General features: G+C 51.1%; 1 protein-coding gene across 16 annotated transcripts; it reads left to right on the top strand.

The window, feature by feature from the left end:
• The first annotated feature begins 223 nt into the window (after positions 1-223).
• Positions 224-24,880, top strand: UBTF (upstream binding transcription factor). Of its 16 annotated transcripts, none has more exons than XM_056816921.1 (22): positions 224-324; positions 1,037-1,322; positions 4,359-4,481; positions 6,831-7,006; positions 7,391-7,474; positions 7,579-7,734; positions 10,341-10,405; positions 10,611-10,731; positions 11,091-11,201; positions 11,679-11,812; positions 11,936-12,077; positions 13,323-13,364; positions 15,225-15,338; positions 15,456-15,611; positions 16,503-16,658; positions 16,848-16,958; positions 17,473-17,561; positions 17,659-17,848; positions 21,361-21,408; positions 21,493-21,561; positions 21,653-21,796; positions 22,269-24,880. In XM_056816921.1, exons 3-22 carry the CDS (start codon positions 4,424-4,426, stop codon positions 22,392-22,394), a joined length of 2,292 nt encoding a protein of 763 aa, XP_056672899.1. In that variant the 5' UTR covers positions 224-324; positions 1,037-1,322; positions 4,359-4,423; the 3' UTR covers positions 22,395-24,880. The 16 variants fall into 16 exon arrangements, with proteins under 16 accessions (XP_056672899.1, XP_056672908.1, XP_056672900.1 ...); XM_056816922.1 differs by lacking the exon at positions 224-324 and adding an exon at positions 374-506; XM_056816920.1 differs by lacking the exon at positions 224-324 and adding an exon at positions 377-503.
• Positions 24,881-27,866: the final 2,986 nt, after the last annotated feature.

Genomic DNA, 27,866 nt, shown 5'->3' with positions numbered 1-27,866 from the left:
AACTGAAAAATGCATCTTCCTTTTCTCTCCCCAGTCCCCCACCCCACCCCCACCCCCACCCCCTGGACGCCGGACTAACTGGAAGGAGGCTGCTTAGGAATAGAGGGAGGGGATCCCAACCAGCTAGGGCTGGCACGGGGCTGGGGTGGCCTAGGTCCCTCCCCAAGCCTCTCGCCGCTCGGTGGTGGGGATTGGGGGGGGGGGGGCGGGAACTGACTGCTCCAGCCGCCCGTTTTCTCTGGGATGACCCAGGCCTTTTTGACAAGCAAGCTGATCCTGTGGTGGGGATTGGCTAGCCGGACCGTGACGCCCGTAACAACAAAGGTGGAGTTGGAAGAAATTAGATTAAAGGGGAGAAAAAAAAAATTAAAGGGGGATCTCGCTGGGGCGAAAGAGGAGACAGACCGAGGAGAGGAAAAGAGGAGAGAAGGCAGATCGAAGTCCGCGCCCCCACCCTCTCACGAGCCCTTTGGCTGGAGCCCCGCCTCGCTCTCGAGTTTGGGGTGGTTGTTTGTTTTTTTTTTCGCCTAGGGGTGGGAGGTAGGGGGAGTCTTTTCTCCGGTTCGTGCCAAGCTTCCCTCCTCAGCATCATCACCCATCCTGGGGGGGGGGGGGTAACTTTTGGAGAAAATCACGCGTTTTACGAATTCCACGGAGGGGCATAAAAAACGAGAAGGCCCAAAGGGAAAAGAGATGGAAATGGGGACCCTTTTTTGTTTTGTTGGAAATAGAAAATAATTTTGACATTTCGTGCCCCCCCCTTCTCCTCCTCTTCTTTTGGCTTCAGTGTTGCAAAAGCAAAGAGCAATAAAAAAAATGCGCAGACACACACAGAGAGACACACACACACACACACACACGCACACACACACACACCACCCCAGTCGCGAGAAGGGAGAGTTGAAAAGAAGCAAGAGGGAGTAGAAGCCATGGAGAGAAGGGAGGGAGGGGTGGTGTGAGGGGAAAAGAGAAGCAGGTTCCCTAATAAATCCACCTCCGTCTCTCTCCCCCCCACACCCCCTCCCCTCTTCTCCAGCCCAGGGTAGGGAAGAGAGGAGCCGGAGAGAGCAGATGGAGGAGTGGAGTCCGCTGTAGGGCTGTGGAGCTTGGCTGGAGGATGGAGGAGCCGCCAAGCGCCCGGCTGATTGGAAGAAAAAAGCAGAGCGATGGAGGCGGGGGTAGGAGGACGATTTCTCTGCGGGGACTGGCGGCGGAGTCCACGCCCGGGTCGGGCGCTGCAGAGCTTGGCTAGCTTTCAACCAGCGCTCCCCGGCACCAGCCCCACTCGCCCCCCACCCCCGGCCCTCCCGGCGGCTCCGCAGGTGAGTGCAACAAGGAAGGGAAAAAGCTTAAAAAGGGGGAGAAAGTGTTTTTCCCCCCTTTTTCCTTCTTCCAGCCCCCCAGCGGGAGGGGAGGGGTCGGAGGGGGGAGATTGAGGGAGCTCGGCCGAAGAGGAGGGGGAAAGGAGAGGCCGGGAAAGGCCTGGGAGGCGGCGGCGACGGGGCTGGGGCACTGACAGGGCGAGCGCTCGGAGCGCTGCTGCGCTGCGCCGGGGCGGGCGGACGGAGCGGGGCGGGCGGAGCGCCGCGCGTGTGGCTCGCCATTAGCCGTCCCTCCGCTTCGCCATCGCGGGCTTTGTCTGGCGACTCGCTCCCCTGGCGTCGGCTGCAGCGGGAGCTGCGGATCGGCTCCACGTCCCACTCCCTCGCCCAGTTACCGCTCTCCGGATCCCCCCTGCCCGCGCACCCACACTTAGACACACGGAGCCGGGTAAGGAAGCCCCTGCGTCGCCGTATTTGAGGGTAATGGGGGAGCCGAGAGAGGAGCTGCGGGAGGCAGATCTCCATGCGCTCGGGAAGGCCCGAATGAGCCAAGCCGAGCTGGATTGAGCCTGCTCCTCGGAGGAGCCACTTCAGACCCGATTCCCGCGGCATTTCCGGGGTGTAGAGAAGCAGGGGGAATTTTTTTTGTGGGGGGGAACCGAGGTTTGCGGCGGTTTTTTTTTTTAAGTAAAAATTTGGGACCGAGGTTTTTTGAGGGTTTTTTTGTGGTCCCCCCCCATCCCGGGAAGGTAAACGAAGCCCGACGAAAAAGGGGACAAGCGGTAGCCGCTGCTCTGTAGCCTGCCGATTCCCCGGCCCCGAGGCGCCGATTTGGGGGTGAAGATAATGGTAGTGAAAAGCTAAAAGGAGGATAAGAGCACGAATTAAGACCCAGGAGGTAGAGAGATAACCAAAATTTCAATGCCGAGCCCTACAGAGAGAGGATATAAGATCATGGAGGAGACTTTTTTATCTATTTCCCAGGGTCTGGGGGACCTATGAAGTCCCCTCTCCTGGGCCCGGGCCTTGCGCCCTACTGCTTTGGCCGAGGCTGCTAGTTCTCCTACGGGTCTGGGGAGGTCGCTCTCGCCGCCAGTTCACTCCTTCTCTCCGGCCCCGATCTCCGCCGCCATCCGGGCGGCTGCGTGTCTCTTTCCCTCGGCCCCCCCGCCCCAGCCGCCACCAGCCACCGCCGCTGCCGCCATCTCCCCCCCCTTCCTTCCCTCCGCCTCGGCCGCCCGGGTCCCCCCCAGCTCCCTGCCCCTCCTCCCAGCTGCCCCCCGTGGAGCCCGCCCGGGCTGGGCTGTGGGAGGGAGAGGAGCCTTCGGGGCGGGCGGGCGCTCGCTCCCCGGGGGTCGGTGTGCGCTCTACGGGGAAGGACGCGCTCGCTGCCCCGCTTCTCCCGCCCCCCCTCCCCGCTCCTCCTCCTCCCTTCTCCCTCCTCCTTCCCGCTTCGGCGGCGGAGGCTGCAGCGGCGACGGGGGGTGTGCTAGCAGAGCCCGGGGCCGGCCGGCGGGCGGGCGGGCTGCCTGCAGGCGGAGGGCGCTGTGCTTTGTGCTTTTCGCCGCGAGGAGCAGCAGCAGCAGCAGCAGCCGCCGCCGCAGCCACAGCCGCCGCCGCCGCCCCAGCAGCAGCAGCAGCAGCAGCAGCCTCAGCAGCCGCCGCCCCAGCCGCGCTCGGAGGAGGAGGAGGAGCTGCCGCGGGAGGGAGCTGCGGCTGTGCCCGGCCGAGCGGGGGAGGAGGGAGCCGCGGGAGCGGGGCGCCGGACGCGGAGCTGCGCCCGGTAATCGGGACCGGGGAGGAAGAGCGAGAGCTTGCGCCGGGGGGAAGGCGATCGAGCAACGTGGAGGGAGGGAACCGAGGGCCGAGTTCGGGGAGACGTCCAGGGAGCACGGAAAGGAAGAAAGGGCCGGAGAACGTGGGCCGGGGCCGAGGGAGCTGGAGCAGGACGAGGTCGGAGCGGGAGGCCACGCGAGGGGGCCCGAGCCCCCGGGAGAAATCCTGTCCCGGGGGAAGCAGGAGGAGGAGGAAGCTAGGGGGGAAGAGAACGCGGGGCAGACGGAGGAGGACGCGCGGGGCAGCCGGGCGCGGGGAGGCCCAGGCCGAGCCTGGCCGCGGGGCGGGGGAGCCCGCGTTCCTCCCGGGGCGGGAGCCGCAGTTCTCCCGGATCGCCGGAGGGGGCGGCGGGGACGGCGAGTCCTGTACGCCCCCGCCCGCCCGCCTCCCCGCCTGGCTGCCTCCCTCCCTCTCGGCCTTGGCTCGGCTCCCCGGGGGCCGGGGCCGGGGCGGGGGCGCCGCCCGGACTGGGCCGCGGGGCCCAGGGGACGAGGAGGTGCTGACTCCGGCCGATGGGGCCGCGGCTGCTGCTGAGCCCGGCCCCGGATTAGGGGGCGGCGGGGTCCCCCGGGGCTGGGGGCAGGGGGAGCTCCAGCTGCTCGGCCCAAGGCCGAGCTGGCCCGGGTTGGAGGCTAGGGGAAGGGGGGGAGGGTGGTAGGAATCCGGATCCGGGTCCCCGGGGGCGGTGCGGCCGCGGCGCTCCGGGGCTGGCGGTGCCTGCGCAGCGTCCGGGTCCCCGCCGGGCTGCGGAGGCGGGGGGAGCAGGGAATGGAGGGGGGGGCGGAGGAGGAGGAGACTGGCGCGCGCGCGCCCCTGTTCCCGCGGCGGCGCGCGCCCTTTACCCGCCCTTCTCCTCCCCCCCTCCCCTCCGGCCACCCCCCTCCTCCGCGCGTGGAGAGAGTTTTGTTTTTTTCCTTGGGGTGGAGCTCGCTGCACCCTGGAGCCCTGAGCAACCACACACGTGGGGGCCTGGGAGTCCTCCTGCAAGCCTGCCCACCTCTCCTAGGCAGAGCCCTGCTGCAGGGGGAGGGGAGGAGAGGGACAGGGGGGAGGGAGAGGGGCAGAGAAGAGGTGGGGGAGACCCTTGCCAGGCCAGAGGGTGGGTGGGAAGTGTAGAGACTGCCCCCTTTCTTTTAGGGGGAGAAGTTGAAGGGGAACCCCCAGCCAGGCTGAATTAGGGAATGGGTGTGCTCTCTCCAGGGTGAAACGCCTTTCACTCCCGGGCTGGCTCAACCGGACTGAGGCGGAAGCTGGACAGGTGGACAATGAACGGAGAAGCTGACTGCCCCACCGACCTGGAGATGGCCGTACCCAAAGGCCAAGGTGGGAGAACCCTCACCCTCACACCCCCCCCCCCCATCCTCACCCAGTGCTTATAAGTCCATTCCTCTGTGGGGCTATAGAGCTGTTCCTTTTCCCTAGCCTCAGTTTCTCCCCCTGATCCCTTTATTTAAGATGAGGAGCCTTATAGGCCAGGGGCACAATTTTCCCCTCACACCACCAAATTCTGTGCACTGCCTACTGCTTATATTTTGAGCAAAATTATCTTTTGGAGAGAGATGGGCCTTGAAGGATGAGCTCCCATGAAGCAAGAATAAGATTTTGGAAGCTCCTTGTGAGGTCAAGGAACCTGTTTTATTTATCTTTGTGTCCCTCAGAATGCTCTGCACACAATAAATGCCCAATGAACATTTGTTGAATGAAGACATAAATCTCCAGACACCCTTAAAGCAACTGCACCCCTCTGGTCCTGGAAGATTGGACCGATATGTTATTTGTCCTCTATTCCAGAGAATAACCCCAGCACCCCCATCCCCATACATAAAATACATCCCCTTTTCCATCCTGATGATAAGTTGTCTAAGTATTAAACCTTCAGAGAACAAAATGCCCCATTTCTCTTGGGCTCTAGCCAGCTATGGGGATGGTGGGGATATCCATTTGACGTAAGGTCATAAAGAATTTACTCCTCTTTGGGTATGAAGGGATAGGATGTTTGGGAATGAAGAGGAAGATTGGCATGGAGGGGGTGAAATGACAAGACTTCCGTTTTAAGAAATTGATATGATTTCCTCTGGCTTGGGGGGGTGGGGGGCTTCATCATAGTTATAGCCTATATTCAGCAACAGTTCAAACCCCTTTTTACTCTTGGGAATCCAGCCTGGTCAGAAAGAGGGGAAGGCAGAAGAGGGGATAGGGATTGAAGCATCTGACATTGCCCTTAGAGGATTATGGGTCCATGTGATCTGTGGTAGGAAGGTCCTATGTCCCTTGCAGGTTACCTACTAGATGAAAATGAGAATGAATAAACCACTTTGATTTTGGCCCCTGGGATAGCTGCTTAACCACTCCCTTCTTTCTCCCTCATCATCCCTAAACCACTACAGATACAGTGCAAAAAGAACCCTTTGCTTTGCCTCTGGACTTGGATTTGTTTGAAACAGCTGTTTCAAATCCCCATCTTTGGTTTCTTAGAGAGCTAAGCCAAGAAGGCTAGGCATTCTTTCCCAGGGTACCAAGGGTTAGGAGACTTTTCCCCTCAGGGGATACTGCCTCTCTGCCTGGGATTGAGCTTTTTCAGATTCCTGTCCTCCCTGTTCAGCCAAGGTGCTATGGCCCCCTTCCCCCTGTCCGATTTCAATTCCTGTTTTTCCTATCTCAGTAAAAATTCCCCTATATTTCCCTTTTTTGTGGGATTAATAGCATTGAAGACAACCCTCCTTTACCCTCTAGTTTCTAAATGTGATAGAGTAGAGAAACATCTGTGTGAGTTTCTCAGGGTCTCTCCCACATCCAAAGCCAGGGTGTTAAACCTCAGCTACAACTTGGCAGCTGTTACCATACGTTGCCTCTCCCACTTCCTCCCCCCTCAGAGGAGCCAGCTGAACTCCATAGGCAGTGCAGCAGTCCCTACATCCGGTCCCATTGGGATGGGCATCCTCTATGTCTTTTGTTCCTTTTTCCATTTGAATAACATGATAGAAAAGAAATGTTTTCTCCATTCCCCCTTCATTCCCCACCCCCAGAAAAGGACCCCAAATTGGTTGCTTCCTTCTGTTGATTCTACTTAGCCTGAGCTAAAGTTCTGTTCCTTAGTCTGATTAGATCTCCTCTTTTCCATCTGATTTCACGTTTTATTTTGCTATTCAGAGGACCTGAGTTCAAATTCCTAACTGTACTACTTGCATGGCCATGGGCAATTCATTTTCTCTCTGGGTTTCTGTTTGTTCATCCTTAAAATGAGAGTTGGAAAAGATGATCTGTTCAATCTATAATTCTATGAAAACACTGTTAATGCCAAAGGGAAATATAGTTGTGTCACATGGGTTCTTGGTCACTTGGATGCTACTTCAGGTGGTAGGAGACAGGAAGCAAAGGATTCCTAAAGATAGAAAATTGGAGCAGACCTCAGTTTACCTCTTAATATGTGAGATGATAAGCCATGTGTTCCCTCAGTGAGAGAAGTTGAATCCTGAAAAAAGCTGAGTTTTGAAGGTCAGTGTAATTCAGCAAAGAAATATTTGTTTTTAAAAACTCAAAAATATATGCCAAGTATACTAAAAAAAAGTCAAAAAAATGAAGTGGTCTCTATCCTCAGGGTACTTATGTTCTCCTGATCAGAATCCAGTCTTAGCCTTTCATAGTAGTGACATCTACTTCCCTCCCCGACAGACCGCTGGTCCCAGGAAGATATGCTGACCTTGTTGGAATGCATGAAGAACAACCTACCTTCTAATGACAGCTCCAAGTTCAAAACCACAGAGTCCCACATGGACTGGGAGAAAGTTGCCTTTAAGGACTTCTCTGGGGATATGTGCAAACTCAAATGGGTGGAGATCTCCAATGAGGTAAAATATCTTTCATGAACTCACACTTGCCCTCCTCTCCCAAGACAGACCCAACATATTTGTTCCATGGGGGTGGGTGTCCTTCTCTCCCTAGCAATGTGTGTTTGCGGTTGGCTTTGCAGAGTGTGACTTGCAACAAAGTGGAGAAGGTGGTCCTGCTTTGTGTCTGTAAATAGGGCCATCTTTCACGAGTTGTCTCCCCTTCCTTCTTCCACTCAGTCTCTCTGGCTCTCTTTAGCTGATGTATGAGTGTCTGTGACTCTTTGCTTGTTACTCTTACAACATGGTCATTACTACTAAGAAAGGGAAGTATGGGTGAGCAGTTATCCCAGCACCTAATATCCCCAATGTGTTTTTGAATTTTTTTTTTTGGTCCTTCCCAAGGTAAGGAAGTTCCGTACATTGACAGAACTAATTCTAGATGCTCAGGAGCACGTCAAGAATCCCTACAAAGGCAAAAAACTCAAGGTGGGTCTCCTAGAGATTCGAGGAGGGCAGAGGGAGAATGGATTTGGGGGATAAAGGAGTGGAGAGGGCTGACCTGGTAATCACTTTGGCCTCTCTCCTTCCAGAAACATCCAGACTTCCCCAAGAAGCCCCTGACCCCTTATTTCCGCTTCTTTATGGAGAAGCGGGCTAAGTATGCAAAACTTCACCCAGAGATGAGCAACCTGGACCTGACAAAAATCTTGTCTAAGAAGTACAAGGAGCTTCCTGAGAAGAAGAAGGTGGGGGGAGGGGAACAAACAGGCGGGGGGGGGGGGGGTAGTAATAGTTCCACTTTGCACACACACTCACACACATGCACACACACTTACCATGGATGGTTGGAGTTGGGCCTGGACATACCCATTCACCCATAGGCTCTGTCAGCCATAAGGGAACTCGGGGGTGATGTGCTCTCACTGCTCCCCAAGGCCAAGCGTTCTCTCAAGAAGGCATGGCTCAGCTATACAGGTATGTGCGTACTTAGAGATACCCCTTCTGCCCTGTAAACATTTTTGTGTACATGTTCACCCACATGCATGCAGCCAGGCATAGACTTTGTCTGAAACTAGTCATATATACATTCCTATGAACACAGACATGCACAGAGGCACACTCTCTTGCAGACCCTCTGATGGCACACTGTCGGGAGGCACCCACTCATGGATTAAGACTTAAGTTTCAGGAAGACTAGTGGGCAGGAAACTGGATGTGAGCTGGGACTGACCTGAGCACACAGGAGACAGAAATGGGGGCAGTGACTGACACCTTAGATTATATTATTACGTAGAGACTTCCCCCAAAGGGGTAGGAAAATCGCAATATAACCATAGAGTTATGGGTGGGAAGAGGTGAAGTGTGGGGATGAGTGGCTAGGATTTAGGATGAATGGGATATGGATAAAAAGAAAACAAGCAGGAATCAGAGAGGGAAAGGAAGGAGAAGAGATTGAACAAAGAAAAATGGAGGTGGGAAGAGAATAATAAGAGAAAAGGACAAATACGGAGGGAAGAGTGTCAGACTTGAGTCACAGAGAATGAAGAAGGGAAATTTGTAATTTAAAAATAGGTGTAATTGTGTTTCAAAGTCAAGTGGGAACCTCATCTCTTTGGAAAAGTCAAGTCATTGCTTCTTGCCCTGGTTTGACCAGAAGAGCAAGAGGTGTCTGCATATGTGTATGCTTCTATGTACAAATATATGTGTGTGCATATACATTAATGTATGCATATACACAAAGAGAAGGAATGGAAAGACACAGAGAAGCAGTGTGCTCTCATAGAAAGAACCTTAGAACTGGGAGTCGGGTCACTTGGGTTCTTGTACCTGCTCAGTGTGTGACTCTTGAGTATATATCACCCACCTTCCCAAGGGAGCCTCACTTTTCCTTGCCTGTGAAGGTGAGGGCTTTACCCTAAGTGAGCTTCATGGCCTTCCAGCAGGGTGATTCCAAATTCTCCAGGAGGTATTAGTTGTTCCAGTAGGCCTGAAGACTCAGAGGATAGAGGTACAGAAAGGGAGGGAAGATAAGATACGAGAGCCCAGACTACGGGAAGAAAAGATAATATGGAGGGTTTGATGCAAGTGAAGAAAAGGGATAGAAATGGTAAAGAGAATTTAACAAGGGAAGAAAAAGAGGAAGAAGAGATAATCTGGGAAACAGGAATACAAAGATACCATTCAGAAACAGAAAGGGAAGAGGATAGAGGCAGAGGAAGGGTGGAGGATAAGCAAATCCTGCCTCTGCTTCTTGCTATCTGTGTGGCCTTGGAAACATTACTTAAATCTTGTGCCTCAGTTCCTGCCTCTGAAAGACAGGATTGGAGGAGATGATCTCATAGCTCTAACTCTTAGGATCTGAAATAGGAAGGAGAAATCCAATAGGAAGAAATATGAGTACGAATAAGGGTTAGACAGGAAATGTCTATACAGAATGGGGAAAGATTAGAGAGAATATAAGATGGAATTGGGGAAACAATATAGACTAAGAATCTAAGAAAATGGAATGAAGAAAAGCAGTGAGAGAAGGGATAGGACCTCACAAGAAACCTGATAGCCAGAAATTTATAAAGAAGGCAGCTAAATTAGAGCATAGTGGCATTTAGCAATTCAGAGTTTAATAAATAGCAAGGGACCTTTATAGACTTAAAATACTCCCATTTTCAGAAACGGGCCCATCCCGTAAAGTGCAGTGTGACTAACTCCTGTTTATGTAATACTTTAGGGTTTTCAGAATCCCTTACACGGTCTCATTTGTAGCTCTCAGCAGCCCTGTAGAAGTTGGTAGTTTGGGCTGCAAAAGAATGAATCACTTGGCCATGGTCACAGGGCTAGGAAGTACTGGAGGTAGGGCCTTCTGATCCAGGTTCGAATTCAGTATCCTTTTTCCTCCACCCCAGGGCCCGGAACTTTTCCCTTCAGGCCCCAGGGAAAGCAGGCAGTGAGAAAGGGAAATCTGAAGCCCAGAAAAAGACAGAATCTCAATCATCTGAAGCCAGAGAGGGACCTTGAGAGGCTGTCTCATCTGTACTTCCCAGAAGGGGAAACGGGTTCAATGACTTCCAGAGGGTCACATGGGCGAGATTTGAATCCAGGTTCTTGGAACTAGGAGTCAGTGCTGGGCTGGAAAGGAGGAAAGAAGAGTTGATTAGGGAGACAGCTATGGTGCTTTAGTGCCCCTTGAGGCTTCTGTTTCTGTCCTTGCCTTTAGAGGCAGACGGATCATCCCTCTAGCTAGCCTGACCAGTCTCCTCTAGGCCTGCTGTCCATGGGGCTGAGTTCCTGGGACCTTCACTGGTGTGGGCAAAGGCAGGCCCTGATTGCTGCGTAACCCCTCCTCCCCTCCCCCTAGATGAAGTACATTCAGGATTTCCAGAGAGAGAAACAGGAGTTTGAACGGAACCTGGCTCGGTTCAGGTAAGGGAGTGGGATTGGAGCAGGGTCTAGGGCACGGTGTGGGCTCTGCTTTTGTGGAAAGGCCCCGAGTCTGGGGAGCCCGCGGGCACGGGCACCACGGACACATTGGCCCTCGGAACCTTGGTGGTGGCGGCAGAGAGAGACTCTCCGGGGGAGGGCCCCGGGTCTTTACCTGAGCACCCACTTACTGGTACCCTCTGGCTAGGGAGGATCACCCTGACCTAATCCAGAATGCCAAGAAGTCGGACGTGCCTGAGAAACCCAAAACCCCTCAGCAGCTGTGGTACACCCATGAGAAGAAGGTTTATCTGAAAGTTCGCCCTGATGTGAGTGGGCTGGGGTTCGGGAGGGTTGGGGGAGGGAGGTGTGGGGCACTGCGCCAGGAGGGGACCGTGCAAGGCGGTGGGGAGCAGGAAAGGAGAGCCCGTGGGCAGGGGCGTATTGCATGGACGAGGCCCGGGGCTGGACAGTATGTGTGTGTGAGAGAGTGTCTGCGCACGCTTGTTACCCTGCGAGAGAGGGGGGGACCCTCCTCTCCACCCTCCCCTTGCAGCCCGTCGAGGACGCTAATGTGTCCTCACGTGGCTTCCTGCCCCCCCCCTCCTTGGGGGAGGGGGTCTCTCTGCCCCCCTCCCCCGCCCCCGCCCGGGCTGCCTGTGTGTGTCTGACGGCTTTTGGTTTCCAGGCCACTACGAAGGAGGTGAAGGACTCCCTGGGGAAGCAGTGGTCTCAGCTCTCGGACAAAAAGAGGCTGAAATGGATTCATAAGGCCCTGGAGCAGCGGAAGGAGTATGAGGTCAGGCTTCCGCTGCATTCCACCACTGGGCCCCCCAGCCCCTCTCCCCAGCTCTTCATGACTTGGGGCGGGGCAGGGGACCCCCAGAGGGCCCCCTCACCCCTCCACCCTCACCCACTCTACTCCATTGCCACCTCGCTCTGGTTTTGGGAAGTTCCTTCCAGGCTGAGCGAAGGGAGGTGTTTAATCCCTCACCCCCGAAAAGAGGGAGGGGCCATCGTGGCCCCCTTTCCTCTCCCCCCACCCTCTACCCCCCTTAAAGGCTCAGGCTAGAGCAGGGCAGGGCGCTTTTAAACCAACCCCCAACCCCCCCTCTGCCAGGGGGTGAGGGCATGGCCAGAGAGCTGGCTGCTCCCGTCCCCCGAGCTTCTTTCTTCCTCCCCTTTCTGCCCAGAAGCGGCTGGCCTCTCGCAAGCTATCCCTGCTAACCCCTCACCCCCGTTCGCCCCTCCCTCCACCCTCTCCCTGACTCTGCAGGAGATCATGAGGGACTACATCCAGAAACACCCGGAGCTCAACATCAGCGAGGAAGGCATCACCAAGTCCACCCTGACAAAGGCCGAGCGGCAACTCAAGGACAAGTTTGATGGACGACCCACCAAGCCCCCTCCGTAAGAGGGGCAAGGGAGGGGAAGAATGGGGGCCGGGGGACCGCGCGTACCTCCTGCCCCTGGACCCTGAGCATCGGGCGCTTCTTCCTTAATGACCCCCACCGTGCCTGTGCTCTCCCCCAGGAATAGTTACTCGCTCTACTGTGCGGAGCTCATGGCCAACATGAAGGACGTCCCAAGCACGGAAAGAATGGTGCTTTGTAGTCAGCAGTGGAAGCTTCTTTCCCAGAAAGAAAAAGATGCCTACCACAAGAAGTGTGACCAGGTGAGTGCAGGCTTAAGGAGTGAAGAAGAGGGTCTGGATGGTGGGAGAGAAGGGCCAGCACCACATCCCCATCACTTCCCACACCCACACCTGTCTCTTCAAGGGATGGCTTCATCCAGGGGCTCTTAACCTAGGTCCTAGACTCCACAAGATGGGACCCATTGAGGGGGGATCTTTTTTTTCTTCATTAAACTCTAACTTTAAATTTCTAATTCCCTTTAGTTATTTAAAAACATTCTTCTGAATCTTCGAAATTTGGTAGATCACTTCTTAAACCTTTTGGTTTCAGGACACCTGTTTTATACTTGTAAAAATTATTGAGGAACCTCTTTAGAACTTCTGTTAACAATATTGTGGGGGCAGCTGGGTGGCTTAGTGGATAGAGGGATAGGTTTGCAGGAAGGACCTAGGTTTAAATCTGGCCTCAGTCCCTTCCTAGCTGTGTGACTTTGCACAAGTCACTTAACTCCAGTGGCCTGGCCCTTACTGCTCTTCTGCCACGGATGAATGGTTCTAGCTTTTGCTGCCACTAAGCTGTCATCTTGACTCCACCCCCTGCTCTTCTGCCTTGGAACTGACATTTGTATCAATTCTAAGATAGAAGATAAGGGAGTGGGGGAGAGGGAGAAGGAGAGAAAGGGGAGAAGAGAGACAGACTGGGAGGTGGGGGGAAACAGAGAGAAGGGGGAAGAGAGAGACAGAGGAGGGGAGAGAGAGGAAGAAAGACAGATGGGGGGTGGGAGTGGGAAGAGACAGGGAGGAAAGGAAGAGAGATTTTGAAAATAGTTTTGACCTGGTAGATACCCCAAAGCTTTCCTGTGGGGCCTCAGGAGTGCTAGCATGATTAGGGAGTTCTCCATTCCCTCCTCATCCTTCTTCCTCCTCCCACACACCCACCTTGTCCTCCCTGAAATAGCAGCAGCACCCAGAGGTCTTATCTCTTACCTCTGTAAAGACCCTTGTGCTTCAGAACACGGGGTTTCAAGATTTTTTTCTGGTCAGAAACTTAGTCCTTTACAGTTTGCTCTTTGAACCTGTGCCCTGGATGCCCCTTTCTGTTGCACACCTCCTACACCATCTGAATGGTTTTTGTAGACCTTAGAGGGAAGTTTTAGAGATTTAGGAAGGGTAATCATTTCTTTAGTGGACCTAATGCTAAACTCATCCAGTCATCTCCCTGCCTCCCTGCCGAAAAGAGTGAAAAAAAGAGACTACCATGACTAACTCTCCTCCCTGCTTCCCCAGAAAAAGAAAGATTATGAGATTGAACTCCTGCGCTTTCTGGAGGTGAGTGCTGGACTTGGGCAGCCCCTGGGAGAAGAGGGATGAAGGCAGAGTCACAGTGGAGAATCCGGAGGATCCTGGGGCTGGATCTAGCTAGGGGGAGGGTAACCAGCAAGACACACTCTAGTTTTGAACCTAGATGTCATGGGCTGACAAGTCAAGTAGAGTTGTCATCACATTCATCCAAACCTATATGAACCACCCTGGCAAGCCAGGAGCTCCACAAGGTGGCAGAGTAGATAGAGCACTAGACTTGGAGTCAGGAAGACTTGAATTCAAATCCAGCCTCTCTGGCACTTAAATGGTTGTGTAACCCTGAGTAACCGACTTCACTTTGTCTCAGTTTCCTCATCTCTAAAATAGGGATAACCATAGCACCCACCTCCCAGGGTTATTGTGAGGCTCAAATGATAAAATAATTGTAAAGCGCTTCGTACACCTGGCATGTAGTAATGTGCTAAATGAGTGTGAACTAATATCATTATTAGCACTCTGCCTAGCACTTAAGCACTATATGAAAAGAGTATATAATAAATTATTAAAATATTTAGCACTGTGCCTGGTATATAAGTGCTATATATAAAATGTTACAAAGTATTACACAATTATCGTTATTAAAGCACTTAGCACTGTGTTTGGCACATGTGTGCTATATAAAAATTATATATAATAATAATAAAGCCCTTAGCACTATGTCTAGTACATAAGCACTAGATACATATTTTATATAATTAATAAATCATTTGTTATGTTAATACTAATAATAAACTACACATAATAATTAGTATGATTATTATTGTTAAAGCACTTAGTTTCATGCCTGGCACATAAGTGCTATGTATACATTTTATATCTATATCTACATATATGTATATATATAGTTTTTTTTTTTAATCCTTTACCTTCTGTCTTAGAATCAATACTGTGTATTAATTCCAAGGCAAAAGAGTGGTAAGGGCTAGGCAATGGGAGTGAGTGACTCCTCCGGGTCATACAGCTGGGAAGTGTCTGAGAACACGTTTGAACCCAAGACGGCCTGTCTCCAGGCCTGGCTCACACTGAGCCACTAGCCATCCCCCTCCATAACCATTATTATCAAATGTACTGTGCCTGGCACATAGCACTCCCTATATAGTTAAACTATATTCATGTTATGTAACATAACATATATGAATAACTATTAGTCCTAAAGCAAAATTGTGCCTGGCACATAGTGAACGCTATGTGTAAATTACATTATATAATAGTAGTTATTATTAAAGCACTTAGCACTGTACCTGGCACATACCAGTCACTATATATGTATATATTATATAAAAATAACTATTATTATTAAAGCAGCATTGAACTTGGCACATAGCAAGCAGTATATGTAAATAATATATATTCTATAATATCACATTATATAATAATAACTTATTATTAAAGCACTTGGCCCTGTGCCTGCACATAGTAAAGTATTTTATATGAACTACTCTTATGATTATAGCACTTAGAACCATGCTTGACATGTAGTAAATGCTATATAAATGTTAATTATAGTCATTTTATTCTCCCTTCCTAGAGCCCTGGCGTTCAAGACAGAGGACCTGGGTTCAAACCCCACCTCTGGCACTTAGCAGCCTGTGTGGCCTTAGAGGAGCCACTTATGATTCCCCAAACTCAGTTTCCTCATTTGTTTAAAAAAACAAAATGTGGAGTTTAGCTTCTGAGGCACAGCCATGCCTAGGTGGTCACTGTGACCCCAGGGCAGAACTTAGGTAACAGCTTAGAGTTTCCTGGCTCCCCCTCCAGAGGCTCAGACACAGGCAGGCAGGAAAGAAAAAGCAGCCCCCCAATCTGCGTCCCTTCCCCCCTCCTCAGAGCCTCCCTGAGGAAGAACAGCAGCGTGTCCTGGGAGAGGAGAAGATGTTGGGCATCAATAGGAAACGAGCCACCAGCCCTGCCTCAAAGAAGCCTTCTCCAGACGGTAGCAAGGTAAGCGATGGCCCGAGGGGAGTGGCGCCCTGTACGAGTCCCCCAGTGTGTACCCTGGGCTATTCGATGGGCTCCAAGACCCCTACCAGATCTGCACTCAGCTTCCTTCTTTGCTAGGGTGGATCTGAGAAGCCCAAGCGGCCTGTCTCCGCCATGTTCATCTTCTCGGAGGAAAAGCGACGCCAGCTGCAGGAGGAACGGCCTGAGCTGTCCGAGAGCGAGCTGACCCGGCTCTTGGCACGCATGTGGAACGACCTGTCCGAGAAGAAGAAGGTTGGGGGGGGCGGTCAGAGAGCGCCACCTTTTCTAGCTCCTACTAGGAAAGAGAGCGCAACCCCCTCATCTCACAGATGGGGAGGCTGGGGGGGGGGGGGGGGGGGAGGTCCTCGAGGCGGCCAGTGTAAGAGCGGCCGGCTTCTCAAGGATGCTCCGAGGGAGACAGCGTCGCCCCATGCGTGTGCCTGTTACCCAGCAGCCCTCCCTCCTAAGACAGGCCGCTCAAGGCAGGTTGGGGGCCCAGCGGAGAGGCGCAAAGGTCAGATCCCGTCTCAGACACTAGCAGTGGGACCTGGGCAAGTCGCTTCGCCTTTGTGGGCCTCCATTTTCCTCCTCTAAAATGGGATTAACAATAGCACCTTCCTCATGCGGTGGTAGTATCAGATGAAACTACATTTTGTAAAGCGCTTCTCCTTAGTAGCTTGTGCTTCGCACAGGGCCTATAGAAGTGCCATAGAGAAGTTGTTATTACTATTATCATTACAGCCAGGTTAGGTGTGCCTCTTGGGCGGCTCTAGAGGACTGGATCAAAGGATCATAGATTAGAGTTAGAGAAAGGACCTTACAGGCCACTGAGACCAACTCCCTCACTTTACCACTGCAAAGAGCGTAGAGAGGGCCAGTGACTTGCCCAGTCACAGAGCTAGTAAGTGTCTGGAGGCAAGATTGGAACTCTGGCACACTTCAAAGCCCCAGTGAGAGGCCTTGTGGGGTGGGTGCAGGCAGAGCAGTAGCTTGGGGAGCCCCTCTGTCAGGGCTGCCCCAGGAGAGGCATCTTGAACCATCTCTCTCCCCTGCAGACGGATCCTAGTTCTTAGGAGAGTGGGGGGGGGGTGCCCCGGAGGCAGCTGAGGCACTGACTGCTCTTTCCCACCCTCCCGCCGCCAGGCCAAGTATAAGGCAAGGGAGGCGGCCCTGAAGGCACAGTCCGAGAGGAAGCCGGGCATGGAGAGGGAAGAGCGGGGAAAGCTGCCTGAGTCGCCCAAGACCGCAGAGGAGATCTGGCAGCAGAGTGTCATCGGAGACTACCTGGCACGTTTCAAGGTTGGAAGGCGGGCTGAGGGGAGTGGGGCTGATGGAGTTGCCAAGGGGAGGGAGAAGACGCCTCCTCATCCTCGAGCCCAAGTGAGCAGGCCTGCTTGGAGTGCATGTGGGCCGGGGTGGATTACCCTCCTCCCCCTCTGCCGACCTGGGAACCTCTCCACGGCTGACTCTTGTCCTCTCCTTGGCCAGAATGACCGGGTGAAAGCTCTGAAGGCTATGGAGGTAACCTGGAACAACATGGAAAAGAAGGAGAAGCTCATGTGGATTAAGAAGGCAGCTGAGGACCAGAAGAGATATGAGGTATGAGGGGATGCAGGGAGAGTGGCCCCAGAAGATAGGGAGCGTGGAGCACCCCCAGCTCCTTCACTGGTACCCCACCCGGGGCTTTTGTGGTGTCGCTCAATCCAAGTCTTCAAGCTTTTAAAGAGAAGCCCCCTCCTTTGTTGGGGGAGCAATTGTTCTGTTCTTTACATGATGCCATAATTTGTTTAGTCGTTCCCCAAAAGGTGGATGCCCCCTTAGTTTCCAGTCCTTCGCCACTACCAAAGTGGCTGCAGGTCCTTTTCCTCCTTGACTCCTTTGGGGTACAGTGCCTAGCTGCAGGCCCTTGCTTCATTTCTTCCTGGCCTTGAAGAGGGGAAGGGATTAGCACTGTTCCTGGAAGCCCCTAGTAGATACTCAATAAAGGCTTGTAAACTCGGGTTGCATTGTATCCTGGCATGCTCCGAATGGGCTGGGTTAAGGATCGGTGGCATGTCTTTGAGGGCTGGGGTGGGTGGATGGGCACTGATGCAAACTTTTCCCCATCCTGTAGAGAGAACTGAGTGAGATGCGGGCTCCCCCAGCAGCTGCCAATTCCTCCAAGAAGATGAAGTTCCAGGGGGAGCCCAAAAAGCCCCCCATGTGAGTCACAGCCTGGGGAGAGGGGTGGGCTGTGGTGCAGAGGCTCCTCCTGGGGCTGGAGTTGTGATGGGGATCTCTCTGGCCACCTTCCCCTTAGGAATGGTTACCAGAAGTTCTCCCAGGAGCTGCTGTCCAACGGGGAGCTGAACCACCTGCCCCTGAAAGAGAGAATGGTGGAGATTGGCAGCCGGTGGCAGCGGATTTCCCAGGGCCAGAAGGAACATTACAAGAAACTGGCAGAGGAGCAACAAAAGCAATACAAGGTGCACTTGGACCTCTGGGTCAAGGTAAGAGTTGGGTACAGAGGAAGGAGAAGCTTGTGGGGAGGAGGGAGATCCCCAAATGAGTCACCCATCTCATAGCACTTTGGAGGTTTGAGTGTTCCCCTCACAGAGTAGATAAGCATAATAGTTATTCATTCTCTCTCTCTCTCTCTCAGACAAGGAAACTCAAGCTAGAAGAATTCATAGAATCATAGGTTAAGAGCCAACTCCTCAGTTTTACAGATGAGGAAACTGAGGCCCAGAGAAATTAGTAGGATCCTAGACTTGGAGCTGGTAGGCCCTATCCCCCTCGTTTTACAGATGAGCAAACTGAGGCTCAGAAAAGTTAGAAGGGTAGAGACCTAGAACCCAGCGAGTTCCACCTCTTCATTGGACAGATGAGGAAACTGAGACCCAGATGTTGAGTGATTTGCCCAGGATCACATGGCTAGGATTTGCACTGGAGTCTTTGACTCTAAATCCATTCCTCCACTCCTTGGTAGAGTCTCACAGCTAGTAATGGTTAAAACAGATTGGCGCCCGAGGTCCCCTGTCACAGAGTTCTTGGCACCGTGTCAGTGACATCCAAGGACTTCTCTCAGGGGAAGCTCTGGTTTGGCCCATGCTAACTGCAATGGTGCCTGGCGTGGGCATGGATTTACACCAGGTGACCTTGGACCTCAGGCCCATCCGTTTAGAGAGATGGGTAGAGTCCTGCCCTCCATGTCTGGCCTTCCCTGTTAGAAGCCAGTTCTGTAAGTCAGCAATCTTGACTCTGTCATGACCAAAAAAGTTACGTGAAAGACTTGGTGCAGAGGCACCACATTGGCTAGAGCACCAAGACCCAGAGTCAGGAAGATCTGAGTTCAAATCCAGACTCAGATGCTTCCTGGCTGGGTGACCCTGGGCAAGTCACTCCACCTTGTTTTCAGTTTCCTCATCTGTAAAATGAGTTGGAGAAGGAAATAACAAATCCCTCCAGTATCTTTGCCAAGAGGACGCCAAAAAGAGAAACATAACAAATGACCAAACAGCCCAGGTTGTTAGGAAATGAGATATTTGTGAAGGACTTTGTAAATCTTAAAAGTACTGTATAAATGCTAGATGCTATCATCATCATTATTATTACCTTTATTATTATGATAATGGTAAAATGGGGGGGCATAGCAAAAAGCAAAGATGGAAGACATCTAGTATTCCGAAAATCCATGTTGGGTGGGCTGGTGGCAGCGAGCAGCTACTCAGAACCAGCTGTGTAATTGATCACATTCCACTTCATTTTAAAAATTATTCACTAATAGAACCAGCTCAGTACCAAAGTGGATAGAGACTGAGGCCTAGTGTTGGGAGGACCTGGGTTCAAATTTGACCTCAGACATTTCTGGCTATGGGCAAGTCACTTAACCCCCATTGCCTAGCCCCAGACACTTTTCTGTCTTAGAATTAATACTAAGATAGAAGGCAAGGATTTTTTTAAAAATTATTCACTGGTAACAACCCAACCATGGAGTAGAGTTTTTGGGTTTGCAAAGGGCTACCCTTAAAACAACTCGGTGGGACAGAGGGTAGTACAGTTATTGACTTGCTTGTTTTAGAAATGAGGAGAAATTCTTTATTTTTTTAATTGAAATTTTTTATTTAATTAATTTAGAGTATTTTTCCATGGTTTTACATGTTTCATTGATCAAGACCTATTGAGGAGAAACTTTTTGAGAGGTCTCAGGAAAACTTGGCCATGTTTGTGGCACAGTGTCCGGGGCAGAATGGCCACTTGGGTCTCCTGACTCCCAGGTCCAACAAGCCTGTTTCCCTGTCCCCTGTTACCTTGTCCCCCAAAGGAGAGAGACAGCCTGATAGAGAGAGAAAGAAGAGGGGGCAAAGATGTGTCCAGAGAAAAGCTAAGATTCCCATGGATCCAGTGAAAGGCCTGCATCCCTTAAAACTTAAGGGCTCACACGTTACTATAGAACCCATATTAGTAGGTAGTTGGACCCTTTTGGCCCTAGGACAGGTCTATACGTTCTATGTAAGTAGGTTAAAGAAAAGACCACTTCCAAGTGTCAGGTCCACCACCGGCCTCCCAGTGGAAGTAAAAGAAGTGAAATGTTTATTAATAGCTGACCAGGGGCAACTAGGTGGCTTCATGGATTGAGAGAGCCAGGCCTAGAGATTTATTTAATTAGTCAATTTAGGACATTTCCCCCTGGTTACAAGAATCATGTTCCTTCCTTCCCCTCCCCCCCACCGCCTCCCATAGCCCACACTCAATTCCACTGGGTATTACATGTGTCCTTGATCAAAACCTATTTCCATGTTGTTGGTGTTGCACTAAGATATTCATTTAATCTACATTCCCATCCATATCCCCATCAACCCATGTGATCAAGCAGTTGTTTTTCTTCTGTGTTTTTACTCCCACAGTTTTTCCTCTGAATGTGGATAGTGTTTTTTCTTATAGATCCCTCCAAGTTGTTCGGGATCACTGCATTGCCACTAATGGAGAAGTCCATTACATTCAATTGTACCACAGTGTATCAGTCTCTGTGTACAATGTTCTCCTGGTTCTGCTCCTTTCACTCTGCATCAATTCCTGGAGTTCGTTCCAGTGCACATGGAATTCCTCCAATTTATTATTCCTTTGAGCACAAAAGTATTCCATCACCAACATATACCACAATCTGTTCAGCCATTCCCCAATGGAAGGGCATCCCCTCATTTTCCAATTTTTTGCCACCACAAGGAGGGCAGCTATGAATATTCTTGTACAAGTCTTTTTCCTTATTATCTCTCTGGGGTACAAACCCAGTAGTGCTATGGCTGGATCAAAGGGTAGACATTCTTTTATCACCCTTTGGGCATAGTTCCAAATTGCCCTCCAGAATGGTTGGATCAGTTCACAACTCCACCAGCAATGCATTAATGTCCCCACTTTGCCACATCCCCTCCAGCATTCACTACTTTCCTTTGCTGTCATGTTAGCCAATCTGCTAGGTGTGAGGTGATACCTCAGAGTTGTTTTGATTTGCATTTCTCTGATTATAAGAGATTTAGAACATTTTTTCATGTGCTTATTAATAGTTTTGATTTCTTTATCTGAAAATTGCCTATTCATGTCCCTTGCCCATTTATCAATTGGGGAATGGCTTGGTTTTTTGTACAATTGACTTAGCTCTTTATAAATTTGAATAATTAGATGTTTGTTAAAGATTTTTGTTATGAAGATTTTTTTTCCCAATTTGTTGCTTCCCTTCTAATTTTGGTTGCATTGGTTTTGTTTGTACCTTAAATTAAAAAGGTTTGGTACAAACAAAACCAATGTAATATTGATTTTGAGACCAAAAGTAAAGGTTTAAAAAAAATGCTATTAACTGATCCTTCCGCCAGCCCTAATTTTGCCCCGTTCTCTCTCTAAATCCTTTGTGGTGATCTTGCATTTGGGGGGTTGTGGGATGGGGGGGTCACCCAGATTTCCACAAAAGGAGAATGCTGCCACCCTCCCTGCCGCCTTTCACACCTGTCCTCCTTCTTGCCCTCAGAGTCTGTCCCCCCAGGATCGAGCTGCTTACAAAGAATACATTTCTAACGTGAGTCTGGGGCCGGGGCTGGAGAGGAGGGAGGGTCTGAAGAGCGCACTGATCCCTCTGCTCACCTTCTCATCCCTCCCACAGAAACGCAAGAGCATGACCAAGCTTCGAGGCCCAAACCCCAAGTCTAAGCCCACCATGCAGTCCAAGTCGGTGAGTGGGGGGATGGGAGAGAGGGGGCAGCATCTCCCTGGGCAGGGAGAGCTCCCAATGGACCTTGAGGGTCTTCCTCTCCTGCCCACAGGAGTCCGAGGATGATGACGACGATGAGGAGGAAGAGGAAGAAGATGAAGAGGATGATGATGATGATGAAAATGGGGACTCCTCAGATGAGGGTGGCGACTCTTCTGAGTCTAGCAGCGAGGATGAGAGCGAGGATGGGGATGAGGTGAGAGCTCAAGAGAATGGTAGGATGGGCTCGAGAGGGCTTTCGGCTGGGAAAGTGAAGGCAAGACCAGCGACAAAGGAGGCCAGGACCTCCCTACCTTTTTTTTAAACTCTGACTTTCCCTCTTAGAATCAATAGTATCAGTTCTAAGGCGGAAGAGGGATAAGGGCCAGGTAGTGGGGATGAAGTAACTTTTCCAGGGTTACCCAGAGAGGAAATGTCTGAGGGCTGATTTAACCCAGGACCTCCTGACTCTCTTAATCATCTGAGCCACCAGCTGCCCCTGACCAGACCTCTTTTAAGGTATGTTCCCAGGGCTGCTGGATTTAAGGTTCTGTTCTCCCCTTGGAGGCAATGGCCAAGGACTCGAAGGTTGCCGCCGTCCCTAGAGGAAGGAAGGAGAGGCAGAGCCCCATTTTGACTTGCTGCTCCCCCACCACCACCACCTCAGTGCTGTTCCTTAACCCTTTCAGAATGATGACGACGAAGAGGATGATGACGAAGATGAGGACGAGGATGAAGATGAAGACAATGAGTCAGAGGGGAGCAGCTCCAGCTCATCCTCCTCCGGGGACTCTTCTGACTCCGACTCCAACTGAGCCCTGGGGGGAGGCCAGGCCTGCCTCTGCACCCCCAGGGGCCTAGGAAAGCCTTGGGGGGTGCTGGGAGGGAGGTCCTGTGGGGTAGGGAGGGGTGGAAGGGAGAGTCCCCTCTGTGACTCCTATTTTTTTTCACCCCCTCTAGTTCTGCCCCCACCCACCCCCATTTTTTTTTTAAAGCAAAATGCATGGGGGGGTGAGGGTGGGGGGAGCCCAGGCTAGGACTCTGCAACCTTAGAGAGATATTAGCCCTGGGGGAGCCTCTGGGGGAATGACCATCAGACTGAGCCAGTGTCTACCCTTCCTTCCTCCTCCACCCCACTCCCAGGATCTCTTCACAGTACCCCCCTTTTTTTCTCCCCTGCCCCCCCCCCCCCAGCTGCCCACCCTGGACCATGGATCTCACTGCACTTACAGCTCCTAGCATGGACATTGGAATGGGGCTGGGGGGAAGGAGGGGTACACAGGGGTTGGAATGGGTTTTTAGGGGGGTGGGGAGGCTTTGAAGGGTAGAGTGTGGCCCTTCTCCCCCACTTTCTCCATTCGGGGGAGGGAGTTCTGAAGCCGTGCCCTACCGCTCTCTCTCCCGCCCCCCTGTGTGACTGGTTGCCTTGACCACTGTGTTGGAACTGGGGGTATGGGGACATTTGCAGGGGGTCCTTTAAGAAGATGGGGGTGGTCCTGAGTCCTCCTGCCCTGGCTAACCCCCTTGCAGGAAGGAGCTCCCCCTGCCCCTCAGGGCAGCAGTCTTTTTTATATATGTGTATATAATTTTTTTTAAGCTCTGAGCTGTCAACGAGATGTTTCCTACCGATCTCCGCTACTGTCTCTGTCTGTTCTGTCGTTTGGGGTTGGGGGGGTCAGGGGGGGTGTCATTTTTAAAAACTTGTCTTGAGTGTGGAAGCGTGTGGCCTGTACATAGCGTGTGAGTGTGCGCATGTGTGTGTGTGTTTGTGTGTGTGTGAGAGAGAGAAATGAGGCCTGACCCCTCTGGCCTTGAGTAAGTGGAAGGGAAGGGAAGTGGGGAGCAGCCCACAGGCTCACCTGTCTTGTGTCTTATCCTGCCCCAAGGGAAAGAGGCTGGTCCCCAATCTCACAGATTCCAAATCCTTGCCTGGTAGACCCTTTCTTGGGGTGGGGGGGAGACGGGAAAGCTGCACGGGGCTCCTCCCTTGTTCCTTTGGGGGGGTGCGTGTGTTGGGGTGTGTGTGTGGATCTGTGTATGTGTGTATGTGTGGGATTTTGGCTTCTTTTTGGGGGGGTGGTCATGATTCTCTGACCTAAATGGCATGAGGTTGGGGGGTATCTTAGGCCCTAAGAGTTTTGTTTCTGCAGAGGGGCTAGCTAGGCCGAGGAGTCGAGGCTGACCATATTCAACCCACCTTGATCTGAGAATCCTGGGGTAGGTGGGGAATGTGTCATCTGTCTATCTAGGCCGCCCTCCCCTCCCCCCAGCTACCTTTTGGTTTCTCAGGTTGGGCCCCTACATCCACCCAGGCCTACTTTTTATTGAAGTGTTTCATTTTGCTAAGGGCTGCTGGATGCAGCCGGCCTTCCTCACCCACCAACCCCTCTTAGCCAACCTGACACCCCTCCCCCCCCAAACCACTTTGGATTTATTTCTGTGAATTTCATTTTTTAGATGTTTGACTAAATTTGGATTTAAAAAAAACCAACAATCATGTCAGTGAGTTATTTAGGCTTTCTCTGATGATGGGAAAACTAAGGGGCAGAGGGGAACTGGAAATGGATGCCGGGTGGGAAGAGGAGAAACCTTGACAGGCCCAGACTTGAGTGATCGGTAGACTCTCCCAAAGGTAGCCAGACAATCTAAGCCCTGACCTCAGGAAAGGCAGACGCTCAGGGGCAAAGCAGGGGAAGGGCCCCCCCATCCCTTTGTCCTGTCCCTGGACACGCTAGAGGGGTTCTTCTGTTTGCCGCTTGACTGTGTTTGCCTGTCACTCTCCATCCCCTAACACCCAGCAGGAAATCAATCCCCCTTCCTGCCCTTAGTTGACTGGCCCTACCACTATTGTGTTTCAAGTGAACTATGTTTTAGTATAAAATGAAAAAAAAAAACCAAACCTGGGACTTTTTCCCCCGTATCGAAAAATTCTTACAGTGCGGACAAGATGGCAGACGGGTGGGTGGGGGGTGTTGGTACTGTAAGAGGTCACACTAAGTGCATTTTGGCACTGGGACGAGTTGGTAGGGTGGGTTTGGGTTGTTTTTTTTGTTTTTTTTTTCTTTTTGAGGGGAGAGCCTAAGGGAGGGTTACAGAGGCCCCCCGCCCCAATTTTTTTTCTAATATTTAAAAGAGTGTTTTGTAGGTTTCAACAACTATGGCCACAACTTGGGTTTCTATCACTGGGAAAGGAGGGGGGGTGAGGGGGGGATGGCTAGACATGTCTGGCTGAGGCCAACTTTGGAAGTTTTGTTTCCCCCCTCCTCTTTTTTTTTTGTATAATAAAGTGAAAAAAGGTTTGGCTGATGTCTCATCACTGGGAGTGGCTTAGGGACAAGAGTGGTGTTGGTGACAGTAAATCCAGCATTTGAGGTCCTCCTGCCCCAGCAGATCAAAGAATAGTGTAGTGGTGATGAGAGTCCCCCGAGTTCAGATCCCACCCTCCTAAGCAAAGTGCTCCTGGTATCCAGGTAACTGTCCCAACTGAAGTCTCTGGATTGTCCCCTTCCGTAAAGGCCTTCGTCATCCATTATGAGATAGGCACTCGCCTCAAGTTCCTCAGAAATAACCTTATGGGGAAAGAAAGGGAAAATGGTACCAGGATGAGGGGGAGTGGTAACTGGGAGAGGGTGCTTGCCTTCTGGATGTAGCCGGTACTGGGGAGTACCTCTAAGCCTCCTTATTGGATGGACGCATCCTCCTAGGATCAGTGGTTTCTCCCCACTTTTGTACTAGCTCAACTTGAGAGAGCCGGTGACTCCTCAGCAGCTTTCTATGCAGAGTGTTGTGCCAAATGCTGAATATACAAAACATTTCTCTAGTCCAAGGATTCTTACATTTTTTGTATCACGGGCCCTTCCCCTGGGCAGTCTAGTGAAACCCTTCTTGGAGTAATGATTTTAAACTCATAAAATATAAGGTTACAAAGGAAACCAGTTACCCTGAAACGCAGACATCCAAATATTAAGGATGTGCGGATTCTAGGTGGCTTGATAAGAGTGCCAGGCCAGGAGTCAGGAAGACCTGGGTTTGAATATGACACTTCCTAGCGGGATAACCCTGGGCAAGTCACAACCCCAATTGCATCTTAGAATTGTTACTGAGGTAGAAAGTAAGGGTTGGGGGGGGGAGGGGAGCAGATCTCAGGTTATCCCAGAACAATTCTGGGAGGTAGGTGTTACTGTCCTCATTTTATTGCTCAGGAAGCCAAGGTAGACCAATTACCAAGATAATCTGAACACAGGTCTGATTTCTCCATTAAAAAATGACTAATGGCCTCAGATACTTGCTAGCTGTGCGACCCTGAGCAAGTCACTTAATCTCCATTGCCTAGCCCTTACCTCTCTTCTGCCTTGGGACCATCACTTGGTATTGATTCTAGAACAGAAAGTAAGGGGTTTTTTATAAAGGGGATGCACTTGAGAGAAGCAGCTGAGTAGCACAGTGGATAAAATATCAGGCCTGGGTTCAAGTGTGGCCTCAGACACTTCCTTGTTGTATGACTCTGGACAAGTCAATTCTTAGCCTTTGTTCTTAGAAATGATATTAAGCCAGAAGATAAGAGTATAAGGAGAACAAGAAAAAAATATGCTTATGGAGGCTCTCCCATGATCCTATGTTTGAAACTGAATCCAAGTTCAAATAGAGTTCCAGGATCTCTACTCTCATCTCAATTTCTTAACCTGGACTTTCCAGAAGAACTCTCGGGGCACTGGAGTCTCAGTACTGAATAGAAAAGGCCAGTGGCTGGGTCCCAAGAGTCTCCACTTCCAGCTGGCCATTCCTTAGTCCAGACGGGCCAGTTTCCAAGGTTGAGCAAAATGGAGCCGCTAGACAGGAGAGATGGAAACAGCTTTCCCTCCACTAAATAATAATGGCTCACTCACATGGGGTGGGGGGCATTTATTTATATGATCTTTGTCCTTACCTGGGCAAGTCATCTCGTTTGCCTCAGTTTCCCCATCTGTCAAATGAGCCAGAGAAGGAAATGGCAGACCATTCCAGTATCTCTGCCAAGAAAACCCCAAATGGGGTCATTGACTGAAAAACAACTACCTTGTGAGGTAAGTAAGTATATAACGGGTTGTGGTCCCCATTTTGTGAATAGGCTCCTGATGGTTAAACCCATGATCTCATAGTCAATTCAATAAGCATCCAAAATGAGCCTTGAAGCAAAGTCTCTCCACTGCCAAAACTTTTTTTTCCCCCATAGGTAGGACTGCACCCACAAGCTAATGAAGTAGATGGGGAATAGGCTCAAGGATCCTGTTCACTTTTGGCACAAGGGGAAAAGGATCAGATTTGGAGTTGGAAGAGATGACTTTGGGGCGACTAGATAGTTCAGTGCAACTACAAAAGAGGCCCTGGGTTCAAATGTGGCTTCAAGACACTTCTTAGCTATGTGACCCTGGCCAAGTCATTTAAACCCCGTTGCCTAGCCTTTGCTGCTCTTTTGTCTTGGAACCAATATTCTAAGACAGAAGGTAAGGGTTTTAGAAAAGAAAAACAAAGCAGAGAGAGAAACTAGTCTCACCCAACAGTGGGAAATTTGTCTTGTTTCTTTACATATAGATGACCAGACTTTAGTATATATTTCCTTTCCTATTGAACAGAGGGCCTTGGAAGATTTTCTTCTGATGCTCAGAAAAAGCTAGAATTTATTTCTTCTCATCTTAATTAGGGGTTCCAGGAAGGTGCCCTTAAAACTGAGGGATCCCAGGCCTTAGAAAGGTTGGGTCCTCTGGCATGACGTCATCCCTGTCTCATTTCTTTGCCAGCCCTCAAAAACTCCACCTAGTGGCTGGCACCATGGGCGTGGGCCCCCTCGACTTGTCCCACACCGAAAAGGAAACCAGTGTCAGCCAAGGCTGCCAGCAGAGCAAGAGGGAGAAATCTGGTGGAGGTTCCAGATGAAAGTATTTAAATAAAACCTGGTAATAATAACAAATATTAGCTTGCATTGATAGAGTGCTTTAAGGCTTTCAATTTTGTCGTTTCAATCATGCCAACTTTCTGTGACCCCTTTTGGGGTTTTCTGGACAAAAATACCAGAGTAGTTTGCCACTTCCTTCTCCGCTCATTTTAGAGATGAGGAAACTGAGGCCAACTGGGTGAAGTAACTTGCCCAAGATCACACGGCCAGCACTCCTGTCTGAGATTGGATTTGAATTCATATTTTCCTGATTCCAGATCACTGTCCCCTGCACCCCCTAGGTTTGCAGTGTTTTACAATGATTGTCTTATCTGATCCTTACCACAAACCTGGGAGGTAGGGGCTATTGTTAACC

Source organism: Monodelphis domestica, chromosome 2 (assembly GCF_027887165.1).
Source record: "Monodelphis domestica isolate mMonDom1 chromosome 2, mMonDom1.pri, whole genome shotgun sequence".
Lineage (NCBI taxonomy): Eukaryota > Metazoa > Chordata > Mammalia > Didelphimorphia > Didelphidae > Monodelphis > Monodelphis domestica.
Note: the sequence above shows the minus strand (reverse complement) of the source record. Positions and strands in the feature narration are given on the sequence as shown.

Bases quoted from the DNA above. Each gene is read 5' to 3' on its own strand.
- UBTF (XM_056816921.1), top strand. From the start codon at position 4,424: ATGAACGGAGAAGCTGACTGCCCCACCGACCTGGAGATGGCCGTACCC. The intron at 10,406-10,610 runs GTAAGGGAGTGG...CCCTCTGGCTAG, and splicing joins CGGAACCTGGCTCGGTTCAG to GGAGGATCACCCTGACCTAA. The intron at 11,813-11,935 runs GTAAGAGGGGCA...GCTCTCCCCCAG, and splicing joins CGACCCACCAAGCCCCCTCC to GAATAGTTACTCGCTCTACT.